Source organism: Phocoena phocoena, chromosome 20, assembly GCF_963924675.1.
Source record: "Phocoena phocoena chromosome 20, mPhoPho1.1, whole genome shotgun sequence".
Lineage (NCBI taxonomy): Eukaryota > Metazoa > Chordata > Mammalia > Artiodactyla > Phocoenidae > Phocoena > Phocoena phocoena.
The window spans coordinates 51812540-51832696 of NC_089238.1; the positions used below are offsets into that span (position 1 = coordinate 51812540).

At 39.9% G+C, this 20157-nt stretch overlaps 1 protein-coding gene across 1 annotated transcript; it reads left to right on the top strand.

The window, feature by feature from the left end:
* The first annotated feature begins 8171 nt into the window (after positions 1-8171).
* On the top strand, positions 8172-17325 carry DYNLRB2 (dynein light chain roadblock-type 2). The gene is made up of 4 exons (XM_065899137.1): positions 8172-8235; positions 10478-10553; positions 16019-16186; positions 17023-17325. Exons 1-4 carry the CDS (start codon positions 8233-8235, stop codon positions 17064-17066), a joined length of 291 nt encoding a protein of 96 aa, XP_065755209.1. The 5' UTR covers positions 8172-8232; the 3' UTR covers positions 17067-17325.
* The last annotated feature ends 2832 nt before the right edge of the window (positions 17326-20157 follow it).

Sequence of the window (20157 nt, forward strand, 5' to 3'; positions counted from 1 at the left end):
TCAAACCACGATGGATGAGTGATCCAGTTTCTCTACATCCTCGTCAGCATTTGGTGTTGTCACTATTTTTTATTTCAGTCATTGCAATAGGTGTGTAATGCTATCTCATTGTGGCTTTAATTTGCACTTCCCTAATGGCTGACAATGTTGAATATCTTTTTATGTGCTTAGTTGCTATCTGTATATCCTTTTTAGTGGAATGCCTTTTGCCCTTTTTCTAACTGGATCATTTGGGCTTTTTTACTGCTCAGTTTTGAGAATTAATTATTTTAGATATTAGTCCTTCATCAGATACATGCTGGGCAAATATTTGCTCCCAGTCTGTAGCTTGTCTTTCATTCTCTTAACAGCGTCTTCAAAGAGCCAAGTTTTTCACTTTGATGAAGTCTAATGTATCAATTTTTCCTTTTATGGATTCTTTGTCTATCCCTAGAGTATAAAGATATTCTGTTATGTTTTTTTCTTAAAGTTTGTTAGTTTTACATTACATTTAAGTCTGTGATCTATTTTGAGTGCATCAGTATATAAGGTGTGAGACTTAAGTCAAGGATTTTTTTGTTTTGTTTTGGTTTGGTTTGTTTCCTTTGTTTATAGATGTTCAATTTCTCCAGCAGAGATTATTGAAAAATCTATCCTTCCTCCACTGACTGCTTCTGCACCTTTGTCAAAAATCAGTTGGATATATTTGTGTGGGATTATTTCAAGGTTCTCTATTCTGTTGCACTGATCTGTGTTTATCCCTCCACCAACACCACACAGTCTTGATTACTGTAGCTACCTAATGTATTTGAAATTGAGTATAGTGATTCCTCCAACTTTATTCTTTTTCAAAATTGCTTTAGCTATTATATTTTATTTGCTTTTCAATACAAATATTAGAATAATCTTCTGTATATCTACAAAAAACATCTTGCTGGGATTTTGGCAGGAATTGTGTTAATCCTATACATCAATTTGGAGAGAACTGACATCTCCCCATTTATTTTGATATTCATTTTCTTCAATTGGCAGTTTATAGTTTTCAGCATACAGGTCCTATGCAAGTTTTGCTAGATTTACAGCTTAAAATTTCATTTCTAGAAGTTGTTTTCATAGATTCCTTGGCATTTTCTACACATTCAATCATGTTATCTCCAAATAGGGACAGTTTTATTTCTTCATTTCCAATCTGTTTGCCTTTTATTTCCTTTCCTTGCTTTATTGCCTGGCTAACAGGCCCAGCACTGTGTTAAAGAAGAGTAGTGAGAGAGGACAGCCTTTCCTTACACCCAATTTTAGGAGAAAAGCATTCATCTTTCAACATTAAGAACATTATCTGTAGCTTTTTGGTAGGTGATCTTTATAACGTTATAGAAGTTCCCCTTTATTCCTAGTTTGCTGAGTGGTTCACGAACGGGTACTGAATTCTGTCAAATTCTTTTTTTTTGCATCAACTGATTAATCACGTGATTATTTCTTTCTTCTTTAGCCTGTTAATACAGTGGATTACATTGACGGATTTTTGAACCAACTTTGCATCCCTGGAATAAACTCCAGTTGGTAATGGTATGTAATTCTTTTTAATTGCTAATTCTATTAGCTAATACCTTGTCAAGGGTTTTGCACATACATTCATGAAAGATATTGGTCCATACTTTTCTTTCCTTCCTTTTTTTTTTTTTTTTTTTTTTTGGTACTGCCTTTATTTGGCTTTGGTATCAGGGTAATGCTAACTTCATAAAATGAATTGGGAAGGTTTCCCCCTTCTATTTCCTGAAAGAGACTGTGTATAAACCATATTAATTAGTCTTCAAACATTTGGCAGATTTATTTGGTGAATCTCCAGTGGAGATTTCTTTTGGGGAATTTTCAAATTATAACTTCAATGTCTTAAATTGGTACAGGGGTATTCAAATTATCTATTTCAAACTGGGTGAGATTTTTTTGGTGGGTGATTTTAAGGAATTGGTCCATTTCATCTAAGTTGTCAACTGTATGTATGCAAAGTTGTTAATACTGTTCCCTAACTTTTTTATCTCTGAAAAGCATGTAGCTTCATTCTTGATGCTGCTAATTTGTGTTTTCTCCCATTTTATCTTTGTCCATCTTGCTAGATGTTTGTCAATTTTATTCATCTTTTCAAAGAACCAACTCTGATTTTTCTCTATTTTTCCTAAAAAATTTTTTTTCTGTTCTTATTTTTATGATTTACACTCTTCTGTCTCCTTTGGGATTATTTTCCTCTTGTTTTTCTAGGTTCTTGATATGAGAGCTCACATGATTGATTTAAGATGTTTTGTCTTTTCTAATGTAATAATTTAGTGCTATAAATTTCCCTCTCGTCACTGCTTCAGTTGTGTCCCATAGTTTTGATATGTTGTATTTTCATTTTCATTCAGTTCACTGTATTTACTTACTTAAGATCCCCTCCGTGACTCGTGCGTTATTTAGAAAAGTGTTATTTTCCAAGTGTTTGGAGATTTTACTATTATCTTTCTGTTACTGATTTCTAGACTGACTCCACTGCCACTGGAGAACATACTCTGCTTGATTTCAGTTCTTTTAAATTTGTTGAGGTTTGTCTTAAGGCCCAGGATGTGCTCTATGTTGGCATATGCTCTGTGGGCACATGAAAAGAATATATATTCTGCTGATGTTGGTTAGAGTGTTCTATAAACGTCAACTAGATTCTGTTGGTTGGTGATGTCAAGTTCTTTATCCCTGGTGAGCTTTCTGTGATTCTTCTATCAATTGTTGAGAAAGGGGTGTTGATGTCTTCAACTATCATTGAAGATATGTCTACTTATCCTTTTAATTCTGTCACTTTCTGCTTTACATAGTTTGCAGGTCTGTTGTTTGATGCATACCTTTTTAGATTTGCCATAACTTCTTTGTGAATTGACCATTTTATCGTTATATAATTTTCCTTTCTATATCTGGTAATTTTCTGTGCTGTGAAGTCTACTTAATCTGAGATTAATATAACCACTCTTGCTTTACTTGGATTAATGTTTACATGATATATCTTCTTCCGTCCTTTTATTTCCTACATACCTATGTTATACTTGAAGTCAGTTACACATAGCATATAGTTAGGTCATGATTTTAATCCACTCTCATGATCTCTGCCTTTTGTTGGTTTCTTTTAACTGTTTATATTTAATGGAATTATTCATATGCTATTATGGGGTGGCAGTCCAGGGTCTCCACATGAACTTCACTGAAACGGCAGGGGGCAGTTATCCAGAAGGATGAAAAGTACCAACTACCTACTCAGCCTTCTCTGACAATACCCTAGTGGTGACTGGGGGCATTACAGCAAGGTGAGAGTGGAAGTCTATACTCTCCACTTGGCCTTTACTAGTGTTTGGCTGGAATAGAGTGGTTATTTTCTAAGTGTTTCTATCTTGTAGGCTGGCCCTTTCCTGGTCCTTTGGCTCCAGAGTTGGCTTGTCTCGGTGCTTTTTAAAATTTCTGTGCCTATTGGCATTTCTGGGTGACCAGCTTCTTCAGTTCCTAGTCTAGAACAGATGAGGCAAAAAAGAAACCCAGGTACCTTACAATTATGTCATTCCTTGGGTCACAAGGTCCCTAGGCAATCTGACTGATTTACTCCATCTGTCAAAGTCTTCTTGTGTTTGTACATATAATTTCCAGGATTTTCAGTTACATTCCATGGGAAGAAAAGGGAAATGTACATCTATTCCATCTTTCCAAAAGTAGAAATCACTGGTCATTTTTTGAAGAATTCTGACAATCTCTCCATTAACTGGTATGTAATCGATATATCAGAATTTAATTCTACAATGATATCATTTGTTTTCTGACTGCTCCATTTGTTTTCCATTCCACTGTTTGCCCTTTTCTCTTTTAGATTATTTGAACAATTTTTAGTAATTCATCTATTATGCTATTTTACTATATCTGTTTGTATACTTTTTTTATTGGTTGCTCTAGGGATTATACACCTCACTTCAGAGTCCACTTAGAATCAATACTTGAACACTTCAAGTAGAATGTAAGAATACATCCCTTTACCCTCCCCACTTTATGTTGTGGTTATTTTACACATTACATTTACGTACTTTGAACAATGTTTTGTTTTCAACCGTTAAACATATTTTGAAGACTCAAGAGAGGAAAAACAGTCTATTACAGAGATCAGAAAGTTTTTTTGGTAAAGGTCCAGATAGTAAATATTTTAGGCTTTTCAGGCCATACATGTGGGGGTAATGATTGGGAATGGCTATGTGGAAGCTTCTGGAAGTGTTCTATTTACTGGCCTGGTTGGGGGTTACATGGGAGTTCACTTTGTGGTAACTCACTGACTGTATGTTTTCTTTTCTGCACCTGGCCTTTGTTAGTAACTCACCAACTAACTTTTGTTCAGTGCACCTAACTGTTTTTCTGTGTTATACTTACCAATGAAAGTAATTCTGAAACTAAGTAGATCAGAGAGCTTGAAAAATATATACATGAGTATATCAGAGACCTTGGGACTGAATTATCAGGAAAAAGGACTGAATTATCAGGAATAAAGAGCATGGCTTCCTTATTGCTCCTTTCAGTCCTTTCTTCTTTGAACAAAACTAACAGACCAGGAAATAAAACAGTGTTTCCTCAACCCCAGGACACTAAGAATATCTACTGAGTGCAATGCACAGAGATGGGAACTGCTTGCTGGAGGGAGAAGTTTAAAAATGGGAATTGTGAAAAAATGAGATGAGAGGTAGATGGATTACATTAGATGAACATTCTAATTGAAGAACTGGGGAAGGGGAATAAGAAAACAAAGGGAAAGATGTTCTTCAGGGGGAAAGTCAATAATAGAAATTCAGGATTTTCTCGTAGGGAGTGCATGAAGGAAAAGGAGGTTGAAGGGAAGGTAGTCAGGAAAAAAGAGAGGAAAGAAATGGGAAGGAAGTAATGAGGAAAAGACCAGAAAAAGAGAAAGATGAGAAGGAGGGAGAGAAGGGAGAAAATGAATGGAGAGAATAAGGAAGGACATACAATAGAAAGAAATGACACAAGAAAGAAATGTGGTTAAATGATCCATATTGGGCACCTGACACAAACCAAGCATTTTGACACCTCACATCAACTCTGTAAGGCAGATACTGTCTTTCCTATTTTATAAACGAGGAAAGAGAAGCCCTGAGAACTTATTTTACTCACAGACACACCTAGAAACATCAACCCTACCTGCATGTAAATCCAAATTCTGTGCTCTAGGAAACCATTTAATTCCAACAAAGATTCCCTTATGGGAAGTAAATGCTTACATTACACTTCAGTCCTGGAAACAATTACCCTAGAGGATGCCTTTGTCCTAATAAGAAGTAGAAAATGGTTGATCTTCTGAAACCCTAAATCTGCAGTTCTGTAACTCTATGGTACTGGGTCAGTTGTGTGTAATACTGACATCACTGACATGTTCTGATTCTGCCTCAGTATTAAGAGACATTTTCAAAGAATCTAGTGTACACTTTTTTAAGCAAAACTAGTAGAGCACTAGAAGTTCTGTTTAAGTTGACAAATGATGCCTTATCTTATGAGAAAATGGGCACAAAATATATTCCACGGCTCAGTATTAGTATCTGCCAACTAGCAGGAATGCCACTTTCTATATGGAGTAGTACAGAAAACCCCAAGAGAAAACTCTAGCTCGTGAAGTCACCTGGATTTCTTCAGATTAAGCAGAGAACAGAAACAAATTATCCAAGAGATAGACCCCAGAAGACAATCATCTCTCTTTGACAAAATTATATGTGAAGAATAGTAGGCTATCTTCACATGGACCACGAGTTTGGGTGTCACTTCAGAGTACTTGCAAAAAGTATTATTCACTCATTCTTTCTCTTTATTTCAAAGTTACTTAGCACTTACTGTGGGTCAAAAGAAGTGGTGAGGGGATGGATGGGAGAAGAGAAAAGGGAAAGAGGGGTTCCCATGTACTGAGGATGGGGTAGGAAACATGACAGACGCTGCTGCCAAGATACTTTATACCGCACAGCTCCGGATATTCACTATAGTCCCCCAAAATGTATAAAAGCTAAACCAAGCTACCTCCAAGGAATAATTAGAAGTGAAAATTGATAAAGAGAAAATGGCTCATATTCTCCTCATTGATTTTCTGTGCACAGTGAGTCAGACTTGACTGTTGATTGGAAGTCATTTTGGGTACTCCTTATTACTTTTTCTGCAGTTGGCTACTCCTGTCAGTGCCTTTCACGCTGGAGTCTTTCTTTGCTCTAATCACAGCTGTCAGCTATTGAATGAGTTTGACACCCTGACTCCAGAAACGAGGGGATTCACACCCCATGCATATGCAGTCAGTTCCTTCATTAGAGCTGACTGACATCAGAGATAACACGGTGCACTGCCACTAATTTTTAGAAGCAAAACAAATGCCTGCACAATCAAGTAGGAATCTCCTGGATCTGATACACCCAGAGAACCCAAGAATCTTTATTTATACAATTCAGCCAGTATTGCTGTAAATGCCTACACTTTTATCACTGAAAAGCGGTATAAGCAATCAGTGCAGAGCTGGATCACTCACACACACACACACACACACACACACACACACACACACAACAGACTCCTCCCCCAGAATCTTAGTTGCCCATTCCTAATCATCTCGGTTGGAGTTCCAAGTGTTGAGTGACAATGGGCATGAGTTAGCTATTGTGACTTGTCTTTTTGAGAAGCATAAGTTTCTGAAAGAAAAAAAGATGGGGGGAAATGACAGTGACCAGGATCACCTCCTCCACCAAAAAAAAAAAAAAAAAAAAAAAAATTCAGCAGAACTAGAGCTTCTGAGAGTGTTTCTGCACGTAACATCATAAAATGATAAGACTCCAAGTTGAAATGGATCATCTAGTCCCAAACAACCAAGTCTGAAATTCTTCTAGAGCATCCCTGACAAGGACCTATTCAGATTCTAGCTGACGTTCCTAGCAATAAGCATGCCTTGTTTGGTGTGAGGCTGCTTACTGGAAATAGAAGCACAAACTGAATAAGTATTATAGGGAGTCGCTATAGCATCGCCCCTACGGAGATGCATCCCCCCCTCACCACTTGCATTTAGTACTTAGAGTTTAGTCATCAAAGTCCTCTTCAAACCCCAGGTCTTCAGGACGACCCCAACCACAAAATTTTCCTACTGGCCCTCACACGCAGTTGGTTTCTTCTTCCCAGGCTACAAAGATATATCCAATGCCCTTCAAAAGATCAAGGGACTTCTAACCATCCCTAATTGATCTTTAACTTGTCTCCTCCATCAGTTCCTTAAACACCCGGTGGACCGCTCTTGTACGGCGATTTGTAGAACCTCCAGCACTACCGCCTGCAATTTTTCAGCAACTCAGAAGGGTGGGCAAATAACTTTATAAAAAATAAATAAATAAAGCTCCTGATGGATTAAACAAAATCGCTAGGAAGCAGCAACCCTCCAACTGAGAGAAGAGCGGCTTGGGGGTGCTACAACACATGACAACCTAAGACGTAAGATGGCGCTTCACCTACGGTTTGGGAGGTGGGGACATGTGAACTGATGGATATATACATGATTGTACTATTCCATACTGCGGTAGAGTTCTTCTTAAATTAAAAAAAACAACTGCCCCTGGTGGGCGGGGGAAACAAACCCCTGCACAAGGCAGCGCCACAGGAAATACTCCGAGGGTCACTGGGCAGCTGAGGCTATACCCAATATCACCCCGGAGTCACAAGGACCCACCCCGGTTTATCTGCTCCACGGCACGTATCACACTTGGACAGTATTGCTTCGTTTGTCGCATTTCGTCTGTCTCCCCCGCTAGAATGTACCACAGGCCCAGGGGACGGGACGGCGTAGGTGGTCAATATATCGTTCTTGAACGGGGAAGTGGCGGTTACACGAACGCGTACCTCAAGGAATGAATGAGTGAAAGGACGAACGAATGACCCGGAGCCTGGCCTAAGCCCCTCAGCTCTCCTCATGCCCAGCGGCCCGCGGGCCGGGCGCGCCCCAGGTGAGCGCTCGGAGCCACGGTCCCCAGCCTCCGCCTACGGCGGCCGGGAGGCGTCAAGCCACTTCGGGGCGGAAGAGCCTGCCCGGAGGAGCCCGACTCGCGCGCACGCAGGCGCGGGCACCCACGCTTCCGGGAGGTCACTTCCTCCCCTGTCTCGTAGCAACGGCTGGCAGCGTTGCTGATATCCCGGGCCGCGGTGGCACCGAACTGAGCTCAGAGTCTCGCCGCCCGCGCGATGGTAAATCCGGGGGCTCTGTCCGCGACCCACCGCTCCAAGGGCAGCGACCGGCAGGGGACCTTCGCTGTCCCGCTCCCGGGGCTGAACCAGGCCCGGCCGGGCCCGGGGCCGGGGCGAAGGGTGGGGTCTCCAGAAGCTTCTTGGAGGAGTGACACGGAGACCCTGGAGGGACCAGAGGGCGACCGTGGAGGGAGGGAAGAAGATGTCTAGATGGGGGAAACTATCTTGGGGCATAGATATCTGGGGTGGGGGGGGTGACTTCTGAGGGGTGATACTTGTGGAGGGAGGGTATCGAGAAAGAGAAGAGAGATACGGAGGGGATGAAAGATCCTGAGGGGAAGGAGAAATCTCCTTGACGGCGAGGCAAGTTTGGAAAGGGGAGCGGCGCGAGGGAGAGGAGAAAAATCACCCTGAGAGGGAAGAAAGAGAGGGAACAAGGAACGCAAGGAAATGGAGAGAGGGGAGAAGGAGTTATTGAGAGAGAAGAAAGGAAAATAAAGAGGCAGCAGGAATGGGAAGGGGAGGAGAAGAAAGGGAAAATGGAGACAGGAAGGTTTGAAAAAGAACAAAGTGAAAGCAGAGTTTCTTTTTAAGAAAGGAATGAAAAGTGAATTGGCGATGGGAATTAAGAGACTGTATTGGGGGCTCAAAAATCACCAAAGGAGAAAACACCTGGGAAAAGAGAGGGAAAGGCCGGGAAGATCAGCAAGAGGCGTTTGGGAGAGAAGTAAAACAGAAAAAGATAGAACGAGGGCAGCGGTTGTAAGGACCTGTGGACGTTGTCTTACAGATGGCAGAAAACTGTAGTAAGTCATTGATCTCTGTACAGCTATTACGCTTTAAGTTCAGTGTTTCCCAACGTGAGATGCAGATGTCAGTTGCTACTTTAAGGTGGCTCAGAAAACCAAAAACCACAGAGTGAATCACATCAGAGAAACTTATTCCTCTTTTTTTTTTTTTTTTTTTCAGCCTTTAGACTGTATCCAGGAGAGAGTTTCTGGCACTGTTAGGTCGTTAATACCACTATCCTTTGGTAGTTTTGATTTTTCACCTGAAGGGCAGACCTCAGGCTCAGAGCTTTCATTGGGGTAAAATTTAACAATATGTTCTCTCTTTGTTTTGTTTGTTTTTATGGTTATTTCTGCCTATGACAAATGATACCAGATTTACATTTGTGGTAATGATGTATAATTTCCTTTTAAAATGCATTTAAGCTTTTAGCAGTGAAATAATTTTAAGAATGTGCTGGGTAAATAATATAGATGGTATTCATAATGGCAAAAATTATAAATCTAGTACATGAATGCCTGAAATTTAGAAAACACCTGCTATAGTGGTGGAAGAGGAAATAAGTGCTCCCACCCATATTAGGGACAAAAGAAAACTGTCTTTTGACTAAAGCAACATAACGTTCACCTGTACAATGCTGGAAAGAAAAATATATCATAAATCCTCATTAAGAGACTCTGCAGAATACTGTTTGAATTCAGAATATCCAGTGATTACTCAGTTATGGAAAATATGCAGGCTGGAAAAAATTATTCTTGATTTTAGCATTTGGAGAAGGCAAGAAACTGGTACAATATATATACTCTATGCATGTGATTCAGAAAGCTGAGTTTAAAACCCAGTAGTGGGGTTCCAACATAATCACTCATGGTTGAACGTTCATCTTGCACTGAGATCCAGGCTGTGGTTACCAGTAGAATCCTGGAATACACTGTTTTTACAGAATATTTTGAATTTAACCATCTGAACTCCCAATTAGGTGGCATTTAGGACTGAGAATATGATTTCTCATTAAGTGATGCTTTTAGACAGAAGGAGGCAGTGATACAGCTCTATAAATATTTTTTAAATCTATAATGTAGAAAAGAGATTTTTCACTTGAATACAGAAAGATCAATGAATGAAAGATGACCAGGAGCAGATTTCTGTTCAACAACATAGGATACTTTTCCAGTAAATAGAGACAGATAAAAATGGAGTGAGCTCTTGTGAGGCAAGAAGCTTTCTGTCTCAACAAGAGTTCAAGCCAAGATATTTGTCAGGGTTGTACGTAGAGGGTCTTACATAGGCTTGCATATGGGACCTGACAATTTCAAAGCTCTCTTCCAAAAATCTGAGCTTCTAAATCTTAGTTTAAGGAGATTGGAGAATAGGGGTCTTTCAGAACATTACTCTAATTAAGACTGGGGTCACCACAAAGACTCTGGTTAATTTTCTTCCTGATCTCTTCCAGGCAGAGGTGGAGGAAACCCTCAAGAGGATCCAGAGCCACAAAGGGGTTATAGGAACGATGGTTGTAAATGCAGAAGGTAAACACCTCACAGGCTGCCTTCTTGACAGGCAGAAGCCGACCAAGAGCCTGTTTGTTGTGTGAAGCCTTAGGCAAACATCTTGGAATTTTAAATCAAAAGTATATCTTGTATATTTTAGCCAGAGCATTTACTCATCATACATCTATTGAGTATCTATTAATTACATGTCAAGAACTCTGCTAAGAGGTAGGGAGATAAACGTTAATAAGACATGCCTAAAAACGCCTATATATTCCTAAGAAATGCTGCACATGGTCTAATTTTTAAAGCTTTGGTAACTCTCTTTTAACATTTCAGGAGTATCAATAAAACTATTATATTGAAGATAGAAAGAATACCATTGTTGGCAGTTTGCTTTCGTTTTAACATTGTAAAGCGTACAGAGTTTCAATCTTCATTTTTAAAAGAAATTGTTCCTTTACCGTAGTTAATGAAATCTTTGAGAATTAATTTTAATGTAATTTATAGTATAGTCTTTGTGGTTATAGTTTAAGAAGGGCCAATACGTTTCCACCTGTGAAATCTGTAGACTTATACCAGAGACTTGCCTATTAACAATCCCCAAAGCCTTTTCTCTGGCACACTGTTCCATGCTCAGCTATGGTGGCAGCCTCTTAAAGGTTTCTGCTGGCTTCATTGTTGATTGAGGCATTTGCAAGGGCAAGAGGTGCCACAAACCCCAGAGCACTAGTTGAAATAAGAGTAGCTACTTCACACAGTCCATGGTACAACCATGGATTTGGTACATCGCCAGCTCAGTGCTTGGCAACAGACTCTCATAGCTAATCATTATTCTGGAGCAAATCCATCAATAAATATTTAGTGAGCAACTACCCACTGAAAGTCTGTTTAAACTCTAAACTTCAATCCCTTATCATTAAAAATGCAAAATAACCTACTTTACTGGTGACTGTGACAATTAAGTGAAATAATAATTGTCAAGTGCCTGGCACAATACCTAACACTTAACAGAATTGTAATTAAATAGTTCTGTGAATGTGGGAATTTTTCATTTATTTGTACAGATAAAACATTTGATGTGTTTTACAAAATAATAAAATAAAATTTTAATAAACTCAGTGTCAAATGAATATAATAAATTCACCCAGCTTGAGTGATCAGGAGGGAGAGGACTTAACATCAGCCTACAGGAAAGTCAAGAGCTATGCCTCATATTTCCAGGAAGCGGTCCAGCACAAGTCCGTGGTTCTGGTTGAACTGATTTTAGTTTCAGGCATTTGCATAAACTCTGCCACACCCCCTAAGATAGGTTACTTGCATGACTTCACAGAGATGCTTTATTTGTTTTCTTTGGCTGCCATAACAAAGCACCACACACTTAGTGTCTTAAAAAGGATTAGACATTTATTTTCTCTCAGTTCTGGAAGGCTAGAAATTGAAATCAAAGTGTCAGTGGGTCCGGGCTCTCTTCAGAGGCTCCACAGCAAGATCCTTCCTTGCCTCTGCCCAGCTTCTGGTGATTTCCAGAGATCCTTGCTGTTGACTGGTCTGTAGGTGCATCACTCCAGTCTCTGCCTCCATCATCGTGTACGTTCTCCTCTCTGTGCTCTGTTTTCTCTTCTTGTAAGGACCCGTCGTTGGATTAGGTCCCTCACTGATCCAGTATGACCTCAAGTTAACTAATTACATCTTCAAAGACTCTATTTCCAAATAATGTCACATTCTGAGGTTTAGGCTGGGCTTGAATTTTGGAGGGGACACTATTCAACCCAGTCCAGGTGCATTCACCTGTGACACCCTGGACAATGTATCTAATGTGTTACTTTGGAAGACTTAGTCTAAAGTACATACTCCTGGCAATATGCATCAAATGTCTGAAGAATATCCATACCTTATGATCTGTAATTCCACCCCTAGAAATTTGTTTAAGAAGTGATGAAGAAAAGATTTAGGTGCAAAGGATATTACGGAGGCACCATATATAATAGCAGTAAATAAACAGACAAGTACATAAAGCCCAACAGTAGGGAAATTTTTAAACTTATTATATAATATTTACTCAGTGAACCATTACTCTATTTAAAATGTTGAAGAATATTTAGAGTCATGAAAAACTACTCACAATATTAGATGAAAAAAAGCAGGAGACGAAGCAGTAGCCAGCATCTTCTAATCCTAAATACGGCCAGGCAGACATACACTCTGAAATATGGAAGAAAAGGCAGGGCTGTGTTACGGTGATGATCTCTGAGTGGTAGAATTAAAAATGACTTTTGTTTTCCTGAGGTCTCTCAATTAACACTCTTCTCATCCAAAGGCAACAAAATACTACCTTTAACACCCATTAACTTCTAATGAACCTCTACTAGGATAAGGTTGTGTTAGGATTCAGGGCACTTTTCTGAAAGCCAAATTAACCTTCTTCCCAAAAATACAAATGAGGGGCTTATTTTTATGGTCGGATTATTAACAAGCAGAGGATATGACAAGGATGTTTACTAACAGCATATAGTATAAGTTGTGTGACCAGAATGAAATGAAATACTCCATCTCAACAGCCTAGTCAACTGTAGATGAAAGTGCTATTTATTACGGTGCAGCTTTGCAGCTCTCAGAAGCCCCATGAAATTTAACAGTGAAAATATTTAACTAAGCTAGTGTTCATGTGTTCTTGTTCTGTACCCATGGCTTTAGTCCACTAGTTCTAGGCAAATCATTTTAACAAATTTTTAGGTTTTAATTGTGGCTAGGTAGGCCTTCTACCCCACGTTTATCCATTTAGATCTCCTCCTCTGCCATGTTAAATAGTGTCCTTTGGTTTCACTATTATTGAAACATAGACTTCTTATTCATGACAATAAAGTGGACTTATCAATTTAGCCCAATGCTGAGGAGTATAGGTTTTTGTTAGATTCTTTGTTAACACTGGTTTCCCATTTACAAAATAATTCATTGTTTACAGTATTGCAGTTCTGATCACAGAACTAGATACTGGCGAACATGTATATTTGTTTCCCAGACAGTCATATCTGTCATATATTCTTATGTATATAAGCCTGATTTCTGCAGACTCTTAATTTTAAATATTCTCGACATTTCTAACAATCCGTCATTTGAGTTTCATTAGGTTTTATCAGCCATCCAGCCAATCCTTTTATTTTTGAAATATAATCTATCAACCAAATGTACAGTTGAAGAATACCAGCTTACTGGGATCATGATGAGTCATAAGTTCAGGAAGATAGAATATATACTCTTTGTTCTAGAAGGTACATTTTAGGAATTTATCCTACACATATATACAAATGTGAAATGGCATGCACACAGACATATTCTGTAGCCTTGTTTATAAAAGTCAAAAATTGGGAACAGCCCAAATGCCTGTCAGGAAGATATATTAGTTACATGTATTACAAAGCATCCATTCAACAGTCACATTACACAGACATTAACATGAATGACCTAGCCTTATGCGGACTGAATGGAACAACTTCCCGAGTGTATTAAATGAAAAACGTTAAGGTACGGAATAGAAAATGATACAGTTAAAAAAGAATACAAACACAAACATACTGGAATAGACTTAGAATATCTCTGCAAGGACACCAAAGAAACTGAGAACAGTGGTTACCTCTCAGAAGGGGAAGTGGGTGAATTTTATACTATGTGCTAAAATTACTTCCTAAGAAATTATTTTTTAATTACCTCACATAGTCTCAAGAAAGAACTCAATAAATATTTGTTGATTGATTTTTTTTCCAAGGGTCTACAGTGGATATGAAAAACTCGAAGAGTTTCCACGGTGTGCACTTATTATTCAGAAAGGCTAGCCCTTTTATTTATTGACTTGGATCATGAATAGACTGACTAAGTAGGCCTGAGTATCTGATTCATAATCCTGTCATCTACAGTTTGAATAATTTATTCTGGTTGTATTTCTTTTTTGACACTGAGAAATGCAGACTTTGTAGGTAGTTGCTCTTCATGATGCAAAATAAAACTGTTTGGTCAAAAAGTGCCCTTGAAAGGTTGAGTGCTTGCTATACTTCAGTTTCCTGCTTGTTAAAGACACATGCCTTGTGATGGTTCATCAGTTGTGAAAGACAGAACTGACTTCTGGAGAAAAAGTGGCCAAGAAACAATAATACAGAAATTAACAAGTTTTCTGTAAAACCTTACTTAAATAGGTTTTCCTGTAAATACTGTCGTTGCCTTCTTTGGCAAGACCTACTCTGGAGAGAATGGCTTTCTTAAAAAGAAATTCGTCTGTTTCAAAGTCAGGGTTGAGGCTCTCAAAAAGTTTCATGAAAAACAGGTAAAGTCCCAAGTTAGAAGCACTCATCTTGTTTACCAGTTTCTGGAGCTACATTCTCTGAGGGAAAACCCAAGAGAGCCCCGTCAGCCTTTTTTATTGATTGGCCTTAATTCAGGTTCTTGAGGAACTTGACAGTGATCCCAAATTCACCTTCATATGTCTCCCTAAACGCAAGGCACATCGCAAATCAGATCCCTGGAATTCCCTGGTTGATCTGGTAGTTTTCAAAATAATATGAAGGCCGGTTCTGATTAGACATAGTATATGTAAAATACCTAGCACAGCACCTGTTCCATAATAAGCGCTGAGTGACCTGAATGGAGCTGGACTGATATGAACTGAATTGAATTATACTTGCATATTCGTCTGGCTAGATTTTTCCAGTTAAATTAATAGCTTCTGTTTTAAACTCATATAATGAAACAATAGAGCACACAAGTAGCCAAATTTAATCATGCTTAAACCAAGAGTGAGTGCAAACCAGGGAATGCCCAGCCGAACTGCAGTCTTTGTTGCTGTATTTTCTAGCATAAAAATTAAGGTTTGCAAAATACCATATGAGGAAGTTACAAAGAAATTCTGAAAATCCCTTTTGATACACCCTCTAGCATGTGCAGTGATATCCCCTTTCTATTTCTGGCCTCAGGGGAGAAACTAGCACCGTGTCACAGACCAAGCATTTCACAGTGGACTCACCTTAGGATGCTTAGGGGAATGCATTTTGTATAGTAATATGTTAACTTAGTACTGAAATAATCAATTAACAACTTCCAGAAGACTTGTGTACAAAAATGTTCATCACCATTAGCTACAAAAACAAAAACACACTAACAATCCAACAGTGGGGGGTTGATTATATTATGATATATCCCCAAAAACACTAAGTCTACAGCCATTAAAAATAATGTTGATGGCATCGTCAACAAGGACAGCTTGTATGCTATAATTTAAATGAAGAAAAAAGCAACAGTCAAATATGTAATTATAGTTTGATGCAACTAAATTTTAAAATCCACGTAATGGCAAAACGATTGGAAGGAAATAAAATTGTTACCTTTGAGTGATACGAGCCATCACTTTTTCTTCCTTTTTACAATTACTGTATTTTCCAGTATTTCTACGATGCACATATTACTTTTATAATCAAAATAAAAAATGTTTAACCCCAAATTAAATCTCGTACCAGGCATTCCCATCCGAACGACCTTGGACAACTCGACAACAGTTCAATATGCAGGTCTTCTTCATCAGCTGACCATGAAAGCCAAGAGCACAGTCCGTGACATTGATCCTCAGAACGACCTAACTTTTCTTAGGATCAGATCAAAGAAACATGAAATCATGGTAGCTCCAGGTAATTTGGCATTTCTTTTCATTATTTAAGGCATCTGTCTACTTTACTGGATAAAAGCTTTGTCTCAGAGACAGGGAGTGTGGATTTTAACATGCAATATGACACATAATGCTCTTCAATTACAAAATGAAGAAGTTTGAATGTGACAATTCCGTGAAATTAGTAAAGACGTTGAATTTTGCCCATTTGTTTTTGTTGTTAGTAATCAAACCATTTAGGAGGTGTAGGTTTCCTGTTATGTGAACTTAGCACACAGACTTTCTGAAGAGTGGGAGAAATGTCTCCTGTCCAGGGGATAACGTAGAGGGCAGATCAAAGGTCTGTAGGGTCTTAAACCTTCCCTGGAGTAGAGCACATTCACTGGGGCTATCAAAAGACAGCAGCCACAGAAATACTTCTTTCCTTGAAGGAGCTACATTCACAGTCTTAGTGGACGTCAGTGTAAAACAGGACTCACGTTCCTAAATCTAGTCTAGAACAAACTTCGCTGTAGTACAACTGTAAAATCAGAGTTACCCCCAAACTAAATAAAGCTTTCCCTACACCTGTGTTCTCACCCAAGCTGCACACTGGAATCACTTGGAGAGCTTAAAAAAAAAGACTGATACCTGGGACTCCACCCCAGACCAATAAAGACAGAACCTCTGGGGCTTGGCCCCAGGTAATGGTATTTTCTGAAAGCTCAACAGGTGATTCTGGTGTGCAGCCAGGCTGGGAGCCCACTGGTCTACACAAGGTCCAAGTGATGTGTTGAAGAGAAAAGCAGATTAGCTGAAGTATTCATTTATTAAATTTAATTTTTAGGGTAGATTAACTTTGTCCATATCTCTCCACAGATAAGGAATATCTTCTGATTGCCATTCAGAATCCATGTGAATAGACCTGCAATGGCCAAGTTCTGTCCTGGGACTCCAGGCTGAAACACTTCACTCTTTAAAGATTCCTAAAATTATAATCCAATCTAAATGATCTTTTGGATATTCCTTTCTACTTTTACATTTAAACTCTTCTACGTGTCTCATTTAGTCCGTTTCGAATGTACTGTAAATTTGTGATTTAGCTAGATAATAAATAAATTCTGGTATGTATGCCTCATTTTTTTACGATACACAAAACCAAAGAATTCTAGTGAGAAGACAGCCTTCCTTGAGACAGTTCTTTTCGTCTAGAAGTAACGGCCACCAAGAATTAGAATAAGTGTGATTCTGCCCATTTCACTGACATGCCAGGGAGTTTCAGTGGAGCAGAGTGGGGCTAGAAGGGAAGCAGGGCGTCCCAGCCCTCAAGGAGTTATAGGTGCTTTCCCAGCTTAAACGAGGGCGGTAAGAAGTCAAGAGGGCAGTTCTCAGTTGGGTCAGTGCTGCCCCCTGCGAAACTCCTCAGGCCTGTCCTTCCATCACACCAGCATGAGGGGACCAGGAGTGGGTCCTGAGGAAGGATGCACACGTCAAAAGCTGCCTAGAGAACTCCAGAGGGTTTATTTATTTTACTAGATATTTCAAACATTCTGAAAATAATGAAAATGATAGAACAAATATAACGGATTTCCACAACCCATACAGAATAGATGTTAATCTTTTGCCGTGTTTGCCTTATAACCTCTTTTTTTCTCTAATTAAGCATTTTATTTTGAGATAACTGAGGATCCACGTGAAACTGTGAGAAATAACATAGATCCCGTGTACCCTCTACCCAGTTTCCCCCACGGCAACATCTTTCAAAACTATATTACAATATCACAACCAGGAAATGGACATTGATTCAGCCTAGATACAGAGCATTTCCATCACCACCCGAGCTCCTCGTGGTACCCTTTTGTAGCAACCCCCCAACCCCTGGCACCCACTAAGCTGTCCTCCACTTCTGTAATTTTGTCGTATCAAAATAGTTGTTATATAAATGGAATCCTACAGTACGTAGCCTTTTGTAGCAACCCCCCCAACCCCTGGCACCCACTACTCTGTCCTCCACTTCTGTAATTTTGTCGTATCAAAATAGTTGTTATATAAATGGACTCCTACAGTACGTAGCCTTTTGTAGCAACCCCCCAACCCCTGGCACCCACTACTCTGTCCTCCACTTCTGTAATTTTGTCATATCAAAATAGTTGTTGTATAAATGGAATCCTACAGTACGTAGCCTTTTGTAGCAACCCCCCAACCCCTGGCACCCACTACTCTGTCCTCCACTTCTGTAATTTTGTCGTATCAAAATAGTTGTTGTATAAATGGAATCCTACAGGACGTAGCCTTTGGAGATTGACTTTTCTTACTCAGAGTAATGCTGTTGAGATTCATCCAAAAAATAAACATTATGGATACAGCTGCAGCCCCTCTCCTCCTTTGTGCCTTGGTCCTCTCCTTCTCCGGAGGATCCTTGTCAGGATACACAAGTCACCCTGCATGGGGGTCCACAGACGCTTCCTCCTAAGTTCCCACAACTCCACAACAAGCCAAGAGTTTGGAATGGTGCAGGACAAGTTTAGTTCTGCCACTGCCATGGCACCAGCTTGCATCCTGGCAGGCTACAATAGCCCAACCCAAACAGACAGTGGTCCGAGCAGAAAAGAAGGGCCAAGGCAAATCCCTCAGGTGAAAGGGGTTTACTCTCCACGTGGTGATGGTAGAGGAGACGGGCCAAGGCTGAAAGGGACCATGGTGGCTGAAGCCGAACAGTCAAGCCTATCCACGCAACAGACGTCAGCACCCCACTGCAAATCTCAGTGCCCCTGGAAAGCGGGACCCACATGAATATACTCTGAAAATGCTCTCCAGGTATTCGCAGTGCGGCTTCAGGCTGAGATCCACTGCGGTTACTCAACAGTGGGTCTTACTGGGGTAGGGAGGAGAGTAGCCCAAGACACACATAAATACAAGTTCCATCCGGGAACAGCCCTGGGGGTTCTCCCACATCATCAAGCCAGCTGAGCCCTAGATTTACAAGGAGGATGCTGTATCTATCTCCGGAGAGAACAGAACAAATGAGGAAATGAGCTTAAATTACAGCAGAAGTGAGTTCTTCTAAAAAAGTGAGATGAATAAACATCAAAGAGATTGCAGGATGGAGAACCTATACTATAGCACGTATTAGACTTTCGAGCATTTTCCCCACACTTTTTGTTTTAAAAAACTTCAGTTGGGCTTCCCTGGTGGCGCAGTGGTTGAGAGTCCGCCTGCCGATGCAGGGGACACGGGTTCGTGCCCCGGTCTGGGAGGATCCCACATGCCGCGGAGCGGCTGGGCCCGTGAGCCATGGCCGCTGAGCCTGTGCGTCCAGAGCCTGTGCTCAGCAACGGGAGAGGCCACAACAGTGAGAGGCGCGCGTACCACACACAAAAAAAAACTTCAAAGTTGCAGAAGAGGAGAGAATGAACACCCACATAAGCTTCACCCACATTCACCAACTCAATATTTTATAACATTTGGTTCATGTCTCTCCCTCCCTCCCCATATATATATATATATATATATATATATATATATATATATATGTATAAAACACCCATAACCCCTACTTAAGAAATTATTATTATTGATACAATAATATCATCTAATATAGTCATGTTCGAATTTCCTCAATGGTCCCAATAATGTCCTTTATAGATATTTTTTTTAATCCAGGAGTCTATCAAGGGTAACATATTGCATTTGGTTGTCACGTCTCGAGCTGTTCAGCTGTTTTTAGAACCCCTGTGTTCTATTCTCCCCCTCTAGGTGGTATCGAATTTGTATTTGTTCTCCCTGGAGTCCCCAGGACCATCTGCTCCGCAGCCTCCTTGAGCCCCTCCTGATTGGACCCAGATGCAGCCTGTAATTATAATTCAGCCCAAGAGCAGGTCTTGGTCACAGGTGAGTGCTTCCCCTTCCTTCTGTCATGACTCAGAGACCAGACGAACCACCATGGACCCAACCTCATCCTTCAGCCAGTGAGGTCTGGGTACCAGAATACCCACTCGCCCAGGCACAGCTTCT

Bases quoted from the DNA above. Each gene is read 5' to 3' on its own strand.
- DYNLRB2 (XM_065899137.1), top strand. The intron at 10,554-16,018 runs GTAAACACCTCA...ATCTCGTACCAG, and splicing joins GATGGTTGTAAATGCAGAAG to GCATTCCCATCCGAACGACC. The intron at 16,187-17,022 runs GTAATTTGGCAT...ATCTCTCCACAG, and splicing joins TGAAATCATGGTAGCTCCAG to ATAAGGAATATCTTCTGATT.